The sequence below is a fragment of the Zalophus californianus genome, chromosome 7 (assembly GCF_009762305.2).
Source record: "Zalophus californianus isolate mZalCal1 chromosome 7, mZalCal1.pri.v2, whole genome shotgun sequence".
Lineage (NCBI taxonomy): Eukaryota > Metazoa > Chordata > Mammalia > Carnivora > Otariidae > Zalophus > Zalophus californianus.
The window spans coordinates 99,447,926-99,462,668 of NC_045601.1; the positions used below are offsets into that span (position 1 = coordinate 99,447,926).

Consider the following 14,743-nt stretch of genomic DNA (forward strand, 5'->3'; position numbering starts at 1 on the left):
CAGTTCTGATTTTGTGCTCCGCGGCTCTATCACTTGCCAGAAGCGGCCGGCGAGGCCCCTCCCTCGCCGTCTATCCTCCCGAATATCGCCTCGGATTCACTTCTCCGCACGTCCTACCTTCCAGTAAGTGGTCGCTTCTCTGTTCAGAGAGTTGTTGCTACTCTCCTCTTCGATCTCCTGTTGAGTTCGTAGGTGTTCAGAATGGTTTGATCCCTATTCAGCTGAATTCCTGAGACCAGACGAAATCTAGGTCTCCTACTCCTCTGCCATCTTGCTCCGCCTCTTAAGTTTTTGATTTTGAAATAATTTTAGACTTAGAAGAAGTTGCAAAAGCATAACCAAGAGTCCCTATGGGCACTTCCGTCAGTGCCTCCCAGTGATACCATCACCATAACCATTGCCATATCCCTCAGTAACACCATAACCATAACTATCACCATATCAACCATCACCATAGCAATATCAAAACCAGGACGTTGACATTGGGACAAAACTATTAACTGAACTAAAGCCCTTATTTGGACCTGAAGAAGGTGACTTAATCCTAGTGGTTGGGCAGCCGCTTCTGAGGGCCTAGACGCTTTCGCTCATATACAGGAGTCTGACCTTGAAGTCTCTAGCTTGGCAGGCAGGCATGGAAGAAAGAGTTGATCCCTAAGTGTCTGCAGTGATTTATGGTGACATGTTATTCCCAGCTGCCCTGGTCCAGAGCCTAGGACCAAATGCTCTGCCCCTGCATGGAATTCACCCTGGCTTCTTGTCATCCACCTCGACAGTTCACTCATCTTCAACCCTGCACAGTAGAAGGGGATTTCAAGTGTGATATTCCTTTGTAGCTTTCATAAGCATAAGTGGTCTATCTGCCTCCCGGCCCCGGGCTGCAGCTGAGCCAAGCCAGGGACAGTTTCTCTGAGAAGCAAAACCTGTGCTTTGTGTCTTCTTGCTAGGGATAGGATATTCAAGAATGCTATTCCTGTTTGAGTGTCTGAGGAACTCATGGTATTCCTCTGAACACTCCGTAGGTAGGCCTTTGCCATGCTTTTGAAAAACAGATTGGTGGTGGTTCTTCTATGCCTCACCTGTGGCATTTAGAGCATTCCATTTCCAGGCTGTCTTCCCTCGACTCTCCAGCATCTGAGTCTGTGACTCTGTTTATGGAGATTTCTTGCTATCTGTCTAGAGGCTCCATGGCTCCATCTTTTTGGTAGACATAACCTATGTCAACCTCAGGCTGGAAAGTCTTTGCCCTCAAACAGCAGGGGACTGTTCGCTTCCAGAGCTCTAGAGTATCCCATGTTTATGTAGGCACTGGAAATTTCCCATGACCAGACTCCTGTTTAGGATAGTGCGTGGAAAAACCCTGGAGACAAGGCCTTTGGAAACATCCATTTAATTTGAGGGGAATTTGTTCTGGTTTGTGAATCAATTTTGTAAGGAATTCTGTGTTTAAAGGCCAATTTCAATTCTCTAGCTCTCTCCACTCAATAGCTAATGTATATTTAAGAGCTGCCTGAAGGGTTAACTCACTTTTTTTTTTCCTAGTGATTATAGATGCACACCTCAAGGAGCTGGCTTACTTGGGCAGTTAATTTCTCTCTGGAATTTCTCTTGCTTGAATGTCCATAATACATTGACTTCCGCAAAGAATTGATTTCCACACAAAATTCCCTGCTTGCCTTAAACCCTTCTCCACAAGCCGCCAGCTGCCTGCATAAATATGTGGTTTTTCCTCATGAATCATTTGTAGCATACCCAATTGGAATGGAGAGTAAAAAGGGCTGGGAAGTAATGTGATCTGACTGTTCAAGTGCTTCTTTTCTAAGAAAAGTGAGCCTTACCAGCAACAGAAGACCAAAGTTACAATATCCTGCCCAACTATAAATGCACTTGGAAAGCATTTATATTTATGTATGTTCACCCAGATGTTCTATAAATGCTAATAACACTAGGGCAGGTGATTCCACAGATCTATTCATTTGCTCAAAATATGTACTCTCTGAGCACCTGTCTGGCCAAGGTGATGAATATGGATGTAGTTCGTGGAATATATTCTTGAAATATTTCAATCTTTTCCCTCTTGGTAGAGTCTTGGTAATGATGGGCCATTTCATTGGTAATGATATAGAGGTATATATCCCAGTGAGATGTACCTTTCTCATTGTTTATATACTTGCAGAAAAGGTAGAGGTTCAAGAAACCCCCATGCCCTAACTCTCAGTGCTTTTATACTCCTGGCTTTTCCCATGGCTCAGACGTGTGCTAGAGACATAGCTACTCCATGGAGGCTATATGGAAGGTGGAACTTCACATGGACTTCCCCAAGGAAGGTTCCAGTTGTGTAATCATAACAAAATCAATAGCCATGTTACTTCCTTGTGTTTCTATGAGGCCTGAAGAGACATATTGGGCACTTGTATTTGCCAACCCAGCAACAGTGATTCTTCCTAAAGCTGAAAATTATGAGCGCATTGCCTGTTTTCTAGTATGAGGAAAAAATTGAGATAACTGATTTGATGCTAGTAAGTGTTCTTTTGCGGAATGCCTGATATCAGATTTAAATGTTTTAACAGGTATAAATACCTTCCTAGTAAAGACTGTCAAAGCATTCTTACTGTAATTAACCATGTTTTTATATTTAGGTGGTCTTTCTGTCAGAATTTGGAGATGGGCTGCTGGAAAGCAGGCTTGGCTTCTTTCAACAACACATAGCATCAGTCTAGATCAGGGGTTCTCAATCATGGTAGTATTAGTATTTTAGGTGCTAATTCTTTGCGGTGAGAAGCTATCTTGTGTAGAGCAGCATTCCTGATCTCTACCAACTTAAGGTCAGTAGCATCCCTCCCCCTCAATTGTGATAACTGGGAATTTCTCTAGAGCTTTCCAGATGTTCTCTGGAAAAAAAACATCATCTCTGATTGACAGCTCCAGCTCTAGACCATGCCATCTCAAGATGATTGGAGTCTTAGTGATGGCCCAGGTTTCCTGAAGTTCTATAAACATCTTGAATAGTAATTCAATTCATGTTACATGATGTCCAAAAGTCACTTGTGCCGAGTTCCGTGTGGTAGGTGAGACATGTGATTAGAATTTTAAATGGCCTCAGGAAATTGGAGAAATGCTCGGAATCCAAAATAATGAAGTAAGGAGAAAAGGAAAGAAAGAAAATGTTCTGGAATGGAGTAAAAAATGAGGAACGGTGGGCTGATTACAAATACCCAGGATGAGAGATCCTTCTGGCACACAGTGGATGATAAATTAAAAGTAAAGGAAAGAGCACCTTGATTGTGTCAGCACGTGCTGGCTCCCCGATCAGGTCCTTGCTGCTACCTGCCGGCCAGGCTTCCAGTCTCGGTTAACTCTGGCCTTCCCTGACGCTTCCCCAGAGGCGGGAGACCTCCAGGGACCAGGGCACTGGGGCATTGGTTTCTCTTCTCACATGAGGCAGAAGTTGCATATTGCTGGTTTTAAGACAACCTGTTTCAGTTTTTCCTCCATATTGACTTTGCTTGGTTGTGTGTGTGTGTGTGTGTGTGTGTGTGTGTGTGCGTGCGTGCGTGCGCGCGTGCATGCATGCAAGTACATATGTAAGTTCCTAGTGGAACATGTAGCACACCCAGAGAGGACAAGTCTATTTTTTTTTTAAGATTTTATTTATTTATTTGACAGAGAGAGAGAGAGGGAGAGAGCACAAGCAGAGGGGAGAGGCAGGCCGGGAGCCCCATGTGGGACTCGATCCCAGGACCATGATCATGATCTGATCATGATCTGAGCTGAAGGCGGATGCTTAACTGACTGAGCCACCCAGGCGCCCCAGGACAAGTCTCTTTAAAATCCCCTTCTGTGGGGAGCACTGCTACCTACATGATGACCGGTGGTCTACTCAGGTTCAGAGAGCTACCTTTAATAGTACTTAAAATCCTTTCATTTAGGAATTAAAGTCAAGAAAGTATTAGTCTAGAATGACTGAAGCTATGGGCTGAAATGATTTTACTGAACCTAAGGATAAATAGAGAACAGTTGTAAGTAAAAGAGTGTTTGGCGTCTCTACCATCAGTCCTCCCTCCCTCAGAATGGAGTAAACTCCTGGAGCCATGCGAAAGTATATGAGAGAGCTTTGCCTCCAGTAGCCAGAACTTTCTCCTTCAGCTCTAACCCTTCTTGGTGTCCTGTTCTAACACCAATATTCCTCACTCCGTATTAGCATTCCAGACATTGCAGGCAGTCTCACTCTTTTCTTCTGTTGTTCACAACGCCTGTCAGTAGCCAGTGCTCATTCACTTTGTGTCTATGCCTTGATAATGCTCCATCCCTTGATGCTGGAGTTTCAGACCTCCTTAAACATACTCTTCAAAATGACATGGCTTTTCCTGCTGACTGGTGGGAATTGGCTCAATTCCTCACCGATGTGTCTCTCTGTGCCCTCTGAGCTGAGCATGGCATTTTCCCCTTTGGTGGGAATGGAAAGGATTTTATACTGTCTGGAATTTGGGTGTGAACAGAACAGCTCTTTATTTAAATCTGACCTGAAAAATGCTCTCCAATTTTCAGGAAACCTATATTCACATAGCAATATCAAACACTACTCCAGTCTTGTACACCACGTTACCTGGTGTCTGAAGGGTTCACTTACTTTTCTTCTGGTGACTACAAATGCATACCTCAAAGAACTGGTTTACTTGGACAGTTAATTTCTCTCTGGGATTTCTCTTGATTGAATGTCCATGATACATAGACTCCTGCAAAGAATGTTGCTCAATATATCTTATCCATTATTGGGAAGGCCATGACAAACTCTCCAGTTCGCCCTCGGCCTGGTGACATGACTTTGCATTGCACCCTACTATTTACATTTCTTCACTTGCACCCTATTGTTTGGCATCCTGGTTCTGGGTCTTACCTTAATTTCTTTACTTTAGCCTACAATCTCTGACACTTCTAGGTTTGGACACAAATGGAATTGGCTCTGAGTTATTAGCTCTGTGACTTTGAGGAAGTTACTCAACATCTCCAAGATTCAGTTTCTTTGTCTGTGAAATTGTGATAATAATTTATAACTCAGAATTGTTGTGAAAGTAAATGAGACTAAAATCTGGTAACTGGACAAGAGCAGCTTCTCCAGAAATCTTTACTCTGAGTATTATTATCACACTTGGTTCTAAGTCAAGAACAAGATAAATATTTCTAAGGAAAAGAAAATTTTGACATAAATATAATTTGAACTGAGTTGGACAACATTTTCTCTGGGGACCTGGGATTAGATTCCCACCCTGCTTTTCTAGGTCTCTGTCCTCTTTCAGTTTTCTATAGTGGCTCCCATGTACAGTGGGCTCCCCGGGCAGCTCAAGGCAAAATCGCCAAGAAGTAAATTCTTTTCAGTGTCTCTCTCCTCTTTGAACCTCTCCTGGAGCCCTCGATAACTAGACAGTACAGTATTAGCATCTCAGTCACCTCCAGAGAAGTAGTTCTCAAAATGGGGTCAAAAGATCACCTATAGTGGAATCACCTGTGGTGCTCAAGAGTGCAGAATACTGTCTTTCAATCCTTCACCATCACCTTTAGCACCTGCTAAGTGAGAATATCTAGTGGAATATCTAGTAGAAATCTGTATTTTATATACTTCAGGTTGGAGTTGCCAGACAAAATACAACATATCTGGCTAAATTTATTTATTTATTTATTTATTTATTTATTTATTTATTTATTTGGCTAAATTTAAATTTCAGATGTAGCTAATAAATTTTTAGTATAAGTATATCCTATACAATATTTGAGATATGCTTATACTGGAAAAAAGTTTTTTTTTTTTTCAAATCTGAAATTTAAATCTGACTTGGCTTCTGTGTTTTTGTTTGCTAAATCTTACAGCTCTAACCTGCATGCACACTAAAGTTTAAGAAACTGTTCTAGCAAGACAATCCCAGCACAATCCCAGCAATCCCTATACAGAGGCAGCCATGGCACTGAAATACTGTTTTATAAAAAGACATTTAATGCCTTGTTGGGTTGCACAGCATCGTAGTCCCTTCTACTTTCAATTCTCTTCTTCTGTGAGTTGATGCTAATGTTCAGGATGAGCTGTCCTAATCCCATAACATGTGCTCCCAGGATATGAGGTGCTCACAGAGGGGACATGGCAGTTTTCTTATTGTCACATCAGCCAGGCCATGTCAACCCCCCAACTGATCAGGGATGAACTATGTGGAAACCTCTGCAGTTCCCTTTGTTCCTGGAGCACAAAGCTTGGGCCTGAGGCTGGGTGAGCAGCCTGTTTCTTGACTTCTATTCTCTAGGTAGACAGGGGCATCTTGGCCTCAGACCAGCCTCTGAGGCTGAGAGAGAAAAGATGCACATAATTGCCTCGGAAGTCATCCAGCAGCTTGGTCTCTTGGCCCTTCATTCCTCCTCCTGGGACATAGAACAGCCAACATACCATTTACCTTACTGCCTGGAGTTCGAGGTTGCAAATTCAAATACCCATGGGTGCTAGGCTGGTATCATAAATAAGTGAAAGAGGAAGGGTGGGGACTATGCCAGAATAACCATAATCCAAGAAGGCAGGCGCTTCTTAGCTCTAGCTGGTCCATGACCACCCCACAGGAATTTGGGCTTAGTGTTGTTAAAAAACCAAGAGTCTAAATTTTTATATCAAGTGTCCCAATTTTAAAATATTAGAAACAAAGTAACAATTTTTGTAAACATTGCGTAGGCCAAGCAAAATACCTCTGTAGACAATAATAGACTCTGTAGGGAATTAATTTTCTACTCTGTCTTGAAGTATGTTACACAGTGATGATTCCATTGTAGTTATTTTATTGAGTTTGTAAAGAGAATCCATTGTGTTCCGTTTGATCGGAACTAAAGCCCCAAACTCATGTGGTCCAATGGAGAATTTAGATTTTATATCAGTGTATAAAAGACATCAAATTATTTAGATAGGAAATCCTATAAAGAAATATTAAGGTGATTAAAATGATCTAGTCAGGTTAAGAGTACATTGAGGAGATTCAAGTTGTGTTTGAGCCCAGGCACTGTGTCTCAGAACTAAGGCATAGCTTGTACAATCATTGGCCTTCAGCCCATAGTCAAATCATTGATTTGTTTGAAGGATTGGTGAGGACAGTTTGTGTAGACGTGGCTTTAAGGTACGCCTTTGCCCCCAGTACTGTTGCATACACCAAAGAGGAGGGTCTGGATTGATGACAAAGAAAACCTCTCACTATGGAAGCTTACAAGAATGCTTTAACATGATGGGCGCCTGGGTGGCTCAGCAGTTAAGTGTCTGCCTTCAGCTCAGGTTATGATCCCAAGGTCATGGGATCGAGTCCCATGTTGGGCTCTCTGCTCAGCAGGGTTCCTGTTTCTCCATCTCCCTCTACCTGCTGCTCTGTCTGCTTGTGTTCTCTGTCTCTCTTTGTCTCTCTCTCTCTCTGTGTGTCAAATAAATAAATAAATAAATACATACATACATACATACATACATACATACATAAAATCTTTAAAAAAAAGAATGCTTTAATGTGAGATATCACTTATTAAGGTGGGCGAATTACAGCCTGGCTGAGCTGCACTGAGGAAGAAAAATGAGAGTATATCTGATTCCTGGGGTGAGGGGGGCAGGATTGGGATGTGTGAAGAGTAAATGAGTCCATGAAAGTATCAATATACTTTGACAGGAAGTAAATAAAAAAGCAGAATGAGCACATAGGAGAGTTTTCTTTCTGACAACCTTACTGTATCTGGAATAACTATTATTTAACTATCCTTAATTTCTCTAGGGAAACAGGGTGTATGTTGCTGGTTTGGGCTACTTTTTTCATCTTGTGACCAGCCAAACATCACAAGCTCCACTTCTCTCCTTCACTCAGAATATTGCACATTCTTGTACAAGGTAACTTTGGGGAAATTCATCTACCTTTTGGATGTAAGACTTATGATTTAACAATTTTTTTTTTTTTTGGTACAACACTCTCAGAGAGGGTATAATCCGGGGCCTCCATGTAAGATTTGATGATGCACCTGTGTAACCATTTTGGATCATAAAAGTTTGGTGTTGAAGGGAAGGAAAGAGACAGGGAAATCACTTGAGAGTTCAGCAGGACAGAGTGCATCTTTTACATCCAGAGGAGAATTCAGTAGAGAGAGCATTAAAGTTCCAAGGGCCTGGGAGCAACCAGGAGGCAATAATGCCTGGGCTGAGGAGCTGAGTGGGGTGAGGAGCCTTTGGGAAGAGGCTCTTTGCCAGGGACGGGTACTCTGTAAGAGGGGAGGGGACTTGTTCAAAGTCTTTTTGGTATGTGGAGGTAAGGTCATCTGCTAAGAGCGATTGCTGAGAAGCATGGTGGGAACATGGGGGAAACTGTGGACTTCAGAGTCAGTCAGGCCCTGATTCAAATCTTGACTCTACTAGAAAATTGACTTTTTTTTTTTTAAGATTCAGATCCCTCATTTGTAAAATTTTAGATCTACACTGAAAGTTTGATGTGATAATTAGAGATGACTCATATAGTGCACCCAAGAGAACACCTGGAATATAGAAGGAACTCAATAATTGATAGCTACACATAATTACGATAGTAATAGTATAGCGATACGCTCTGATGGACAGTGAGGGCAGAGTGGAATAAGGATTAAGAATGATTGCTGTATACGATCCAGCAATTGCACTACTGGGTATTTACCCCAAAGATACAAATGTAGGGATCCGAAGGGGTACGTGCACCCCGATGTTTTTAGCAGCAATGTCCACGATAGCTAAACTGTGGAAAGAGCCAAGATGTCCATCAAGAGATGAATGTATAAAGAAGATGTGGTATATATGTGCAATGGAATATTATGCAGCCATCAAAAAAATGAAATCTTGCCATTTGCAATGACATGGACGGAACTAGAGGGTATTATGCTGAGCGAAATAAGTCAATCAGAGAAAGACATGTATCCTATGACCTCACTGATATGAGGAATTCTTAATCTCAGGAAGCAAACTGAGTGTTGCTGGAGTGGTGGGGGGTGGGAGGGATGAAGTGGCTGGGTGATAGGCATTGGGGAGGGTATGTGCTGTGAATTGTGTAAGACTGTTGAATCACAGATCTGTCCCTCTGAAACAAATAATACATTATATGTTAAAAAAAAAGGAAAAAAAAAGAATGATTGCTGTGTCCTGTTGAAGTGCCAGTTGAGGGTAGGATTAGCACATGTGCCATGAATTTATCATTAAGATCATGAAGTTTTACCAAGGAGCTCTTAGCAGCCTGGTAGTGTAAACAAAGAAGGTACCCGGAATCCTGTGAAGGTAGGGCATGTCAAGGAGAAGAACAAAATTTGGATGGAGTAAAGATGCTCGTGTCCACTTTCCTAGCATGTTCTAACGGGCTAGGCATAGGTGTCCAGACTCCTAGGAAGGGGTGAACCTAGAGAGAGGCTGGAAGAAGAGATTGGGATCATGGCAATCTGCATCTGCTGAGATTCAGGAGCAGGTCATGGAAGGTAACAGGGAGGGAAGGCTAAGGAATGGGCAATGCTGGGCAGGGAGAAGGCTCACAGGCTTCATCTCCACTTTCCTTATTCATTACCTTCATTTTATATTTCCCAGTGAGAAAAAGTGGGACATTTGAAACATAGGAAGTGGCTGATTTTCACTCTTTGTTTTGCATTCAAGGTCTGGTCTCTTTATATACCCTCAGTTTCGGCCACCTTGGGATAATGGCAGGGGCCCCACCCTGTTCCAAAACTTCACAGTTTGGGGAAGTGCAGGTGGTGCCCAGGTAAGCTGTGTTAGTTTTTCATTAAATTGTCATTTGTTTTCTTATGGTAGTTTATTATGTTTCTCTGTTTAAATGGGGGCGGTTTGGGACCATTATCACAGTGTTAAGGAGCAAACAGCATCATAGGTGTGTGGAAAAGTTGTTGAATGAGCCAATTCCTACTCAGGAAGCCAGGGTCAGTTCATTTCCTCGATGGTGACTTTTCAGCAGCTCTGATGGAAACAATAGAATCATAGAGATTTGCAAGCAGGAGGGATCACAGAAGTCATCAGTTCCTCACCTCCCATGCCTATTTAAAGATAAGAAATGAAGGCTCAGAAAGTAAAAGGATTTGCCAAAGTTCACAGAGTTAGTTAGTAACACAGCCTGGTGCAGAATCCAAACTCCAAATGTTGTGCATTTGAGATCTTAATATCCTAAATAATAATGCATGCTTCAGTCTTAAGAAAAAAATTGTCTTCCTCTTATTTGATATGTGAAATAACTTTCTTAATGTAACTTAATTATATGTGTTTATTCTACTTCCTGATTCTACTTCCTGTTCATCATTGGAACACAAAAATTCCAGCACAAGGTGCCATTCTTACCTTTATCGATGAGCCACATTTTCTTCTATTTTCCTCAAAAGGGAAAAAGTTCACGTTCAGTCATTCACTTTTCATTACCACAGTGATTTCTTATAAGGAAGCTTTGGGTGCTCACTGTTAACAGCAACATACAAAATGACCCAGGGTCACTATTTGGTGTTACACAGAGAAAATTACATACACTTACTTGGTCTCTGCCACTTAGCAATCTGCAGCCTAAGATACGTAGATGAAGAGATATGTTTACAGGGCATTCAGGAAGTAGAATAAACACATATAATTAAGTTACATTAAGAAAGTTATTTCACATATCAAATAAGAGGAAGACAATTGTGGATGGGAAAGCCCAAAAATATATAATTAGGGTAAGCAAAAGGAAGAAGCTCAATTGTACTTAGTGTTTTGTTCTTACTTAACTTTACAAAGTACTTTGTTGCCCATAAACATTATGAATATAGGGGTGACAAATCCAGTAGAAACATTGGTTGAGTGTCATCTTATGCAAAGAAGCAATTCCTGCCTTACAGAGACTTATACTCTGTCTCCATGCTCTTGAATAGCCTTCTTCTAAAGGAAATCACAAAATAACATGAACATATTAAAAGATGATCATTAATGTCAGTTTTCTTAAGTTCTGCAGTCAGAAGTGCTAAGCCCATGAAAGAAAACACAGATCCTTAAAGATGAAACTCTTGTATACTCTAATAATCAAAAAGTTCAAATAATGAGAGTGCTTTTGGAACTTTACTTTGATGAAGAGAGTAAAGGAGAGTAATTAACATGACAGCAGGGAATTTAAAAAGTAACTCCCACCAAAACAGTCCTGAAAAAGAATAAGAAAGATTTACACTTTATTTTAAAAACTACTGCAGGGCAATAGTAATCAAGAAGTGTGGTATGGGCACAAGGATAGAAATATAGGTCAATGGGATAGAATTGGGAGTCCGGAAATAAACCCACGCAACTGATTTTTGACAGGGATGCCAAGACCATTCAGTGGGGGAAATAATAGCCTTCTCTAAGTGGTGCTGGAACAACTGGATAGCCACATACAAAAGAATGAAGTTGGATCCTTACCTCACACTATTTATAAAAATTGACTCAATACTGATCAAAAACCTAAACATTAGACCAAAAACTATAAAACTCTTAAAGAAAACAAAGGGTAAATCTTCATGACCTTGGATTTAGTTAAAGATTCTTAGGTATGACACCAAAAGTATAAGCAACAAAAGAAACATGGATAGATTGGACTTTATCATAATTGAAAATTTCAGTGTTTCAAAGGGCCTCATCAGGAAAGTGAAAATACAACCTATCCAATGAGATGTAATATTTGCAAATGATATATCTGATAAGGGAATTGTATCTAGAATATAGAAAGAACTCTTACAACTCAACAATAAAAAGACAACCCAATTCAAATAAAATGAGCAAAGTATCTGAATAGACAATTTTCCAAAGAAGATACACAAATGTCCAAAAGCATATAAAAAGATGTTCAACATAATTAGTTATCAGAAAAATACAGATAAAAACCACAGTGAGCTACACCCACTAGGAAGGCTAGAATCAAAATGATAACAAGTGTTGATGAAGATGTGGAGAAATTAGGACCCACACACACTGTTGGTGGGAATTTAAAATGGTCTAGATGCTTCAGGGACCAGTCTGGCAGGTCCTCACATGGTTATACATAAAGATACCATATGATCTATCAGCTCTACTCCTGGGTATATATCCAAGAGAAATAAAACATAGATCCACAGAGAAGCTTATACTCAAATGTCTATAGCAGCATTATTCATAATAGCCAAAAGGTGGAAACAACCCCAGATAGTCACCATTGGACAAACGGATAAATACAGTGTGGTATATTGATACAAAAGAAACAAAGTGCTGATACATGCTACACCATGAATGAACCCTGGAAACATTATGTTCAGGTAAGGGAGCCAAGTCCTATCCTTGTGATGTTGGGCAAATCCCATGATTTTTCTTACTTCATTTGTAAAATGGAAAGAGTAATAGTACCTAAAGGATTAGTTTGTTTTGAGAGTTAAGTAAGTGCCTGCATGCGAAGTGCCCAGAAGAATGCCTGGATGTTCTTGGGTACATGGTAACAGCTCTTATTCTTATCACTGTTAGTGAACAGGAGTAGGTAGTGATGGATCAATGTTGACGATAATGTCTCTGGACATTTTAACATTGAGAAATGCTTTCTGCATCCATCAAAAATGCATTGTGTTTAAATTTCATAAACTTTCATTATTAGATATATCCGACTGTATTCTGGTCATTAGACATAAGCGTCATGTATATAATACTTGATCAGAAGATTCCATTGGGTAAAATTCCTATTGTGTATAAACATAAATTTATATTTCCTTGATGATATTGCTAGCTTGATAGCTAACATTTTGGGCTATTTTCTCATTTAATCATCTTAATAACCTTGAGGGAGCCGTACCATTATTACACTTGTTTTTGAAGGTAAGAAAACTTTCTGGGTAGGGGTTAAACTACTTGCTAAAGTCATACAGCTAAGAATTGCTGGATTCCAACTCAGATAATCTGACCCTTGTGCATGCATGTTAGTAAGAGTTGAGAAGAATATTCTCTCCTCACCATGTCTCATAAATGCAAAGCGATTCTTTTAGAAGAGAGAGAGAGGAGAGCACATTATGAAAGTATTCACACCACAAATAGGTGGTTTTTGCTGTTACGTGTTGGTTTTCTTTTAAAATCACCAGCTTCTCTAGCAAATGCAGGGTGTTCTTTGTTTTTAAATATGAGTATATTTGCCAGAACTTGGGCTGATGCCTGTAATTAGTTCACAACCTTTGTCAAGTTAACAGTTCAGATCATATCTATTTTGTTTAAATAAGGCTTTGTGTCCTCAAAGATGTATCATTTTATAAAAAGCTGTTGGTGCATACATAATGGGATATGCAAGATATTCGATTCTTGAAAATTCAAACACAAAGACTGATTGACCTGTAGAAGCATGATACTGTGATAAATCAAGGCTACCAAAAATCAATCAATCAATCAATCAGTATCAGTCAAGGCTACTTTGGCCTTAATTAATGGGAAAATTCTACTTGAAGATACCAATGTAAATACGACCCTATTTAAAAAATAAAGGAACAACTGTGTTAGGTTAATTGCTAGTCCAGACCTCCACCCTGATTTTGAAGATGGTTGAACTGAAGTCTAGGAAAAGATACTTGTCTTGCCCAAGATCATGTAGTTAGTTAATATCAGTGCTAGCTCAAAACCAAGAGCTCTGTCCCCCAAACCAAAGGGATTCTTTCAACTCTAACAAGCTAATTTTGCTAATACTCGATCCCTGTTTGGGCCCATTAACCTAAGTTGTCATGAATATATATGCACATAACATATTTTGAGTCTGTAGTCATGCTGAATTAGTTATTTCATATTTACAATTTTCTGATAATATTAGTTAAGATATACTATACTGAGGAAAACAGTAAGTACTGGAGTTCCTGGATGCTCCACTTTTCTCTATTAATTTTGTGTGATATGACAACTGCACGTTTATTTTAGATATGTGAAGAATTCACACTGACATTTTTAATGTAACAGTTATTATGAGGAGAAATGAAAAGTACAGAGGGGATGTTACCAAAGGGGACTAGTTAGTGCTGACCTCACGCAACTTTGGGATATCTGTACAGATATTGATGGACAAAAGTTGCTTAAATATGATATAGCATGCTTATTTATACTTAATCAATAATTAAAGAAGCTATAGGAAGTCTGCAAGAAAATCCAAGCCTCAGACCTCTGCCATAACATATGCTGTTGTTTTATAGATTTTTAAAAGTAGCAATCTTCACCTGAAAAACTTCCAAGTTTATTCATGCAGAGATTTTGGAATTGACATCTTGGAAAGCGATGCAAATACTTCAGTTACTGACAGTTTATTACTTGGCCATTTTGCCCACAAGGTAAGTGTCTTAGTGTTGTTGTTTTAGGCTGTCCATCAAAACAGAATCATATGTGCTAGGTTCCCTGGTGATCCAGGATATGTAATTTTAATAGCATTCTTCAGTGAATCTTGTGTTTCATTGGTAAAAGTTGGAAAAGCTTTTTATTTGTAACCGTGGTGATGTTTATGATAAAATTCAAATATACACAAGGTTTCAACGTTATGAGTTCATATACATCATACAAGTCATGAGTAGCTTGCAGAATTCTTATTCAGTTGCTATTTAGCATTATTTTCATACCAATTCAATAATAAACCTAATAATTTTAGGTTAATTTATTCTACCCTCACAAGGATTATGGAATAGCATAATTCCACATTTTCTCTTTGTATCATGGTTTGCCAAGTTTCGACATCAACATTTTGTCTATAGGACCCTT

At 39.8% G+C, this 14,743-nt stretch overlaps 1 protein-coding gene across 6 annotated transcripts in view; it reads left to right on the plus strand.

The window, feature by feature from the left end:
- Nucleotides 1-14,743, plus strand: part of PKHD1 (PKHD1 ciliary IPT domain containing fibrocystin/polyductin) — a 471,355-nt gene that overhangs the window by 209,501 nt on the left and 247,111 nt on the right. For all 6 annotated transcript variants that reach the window (XM_027602298.2, XM_027602301.2, XM_027602300.2 and 3 more), the window contains 3 exons: nucleotides 7,776-7,888; nucleotides 9,656-9,761; nucleotides 14,188-14,322. In XM_027602298.2, the coding sequence (XP_027458099.2) occupies nucleotides 7,776-7,888; nucleotides 9,656-9,761; nucleotides 14,188-14,322 (354 nt within the window). The remainder of the gene's footprint in view (nucleotides 1-7,775; nucleotides 7,889-9,655; nucleotides 9,762-14,187; nucleotides 14,323-14,743) is intronic.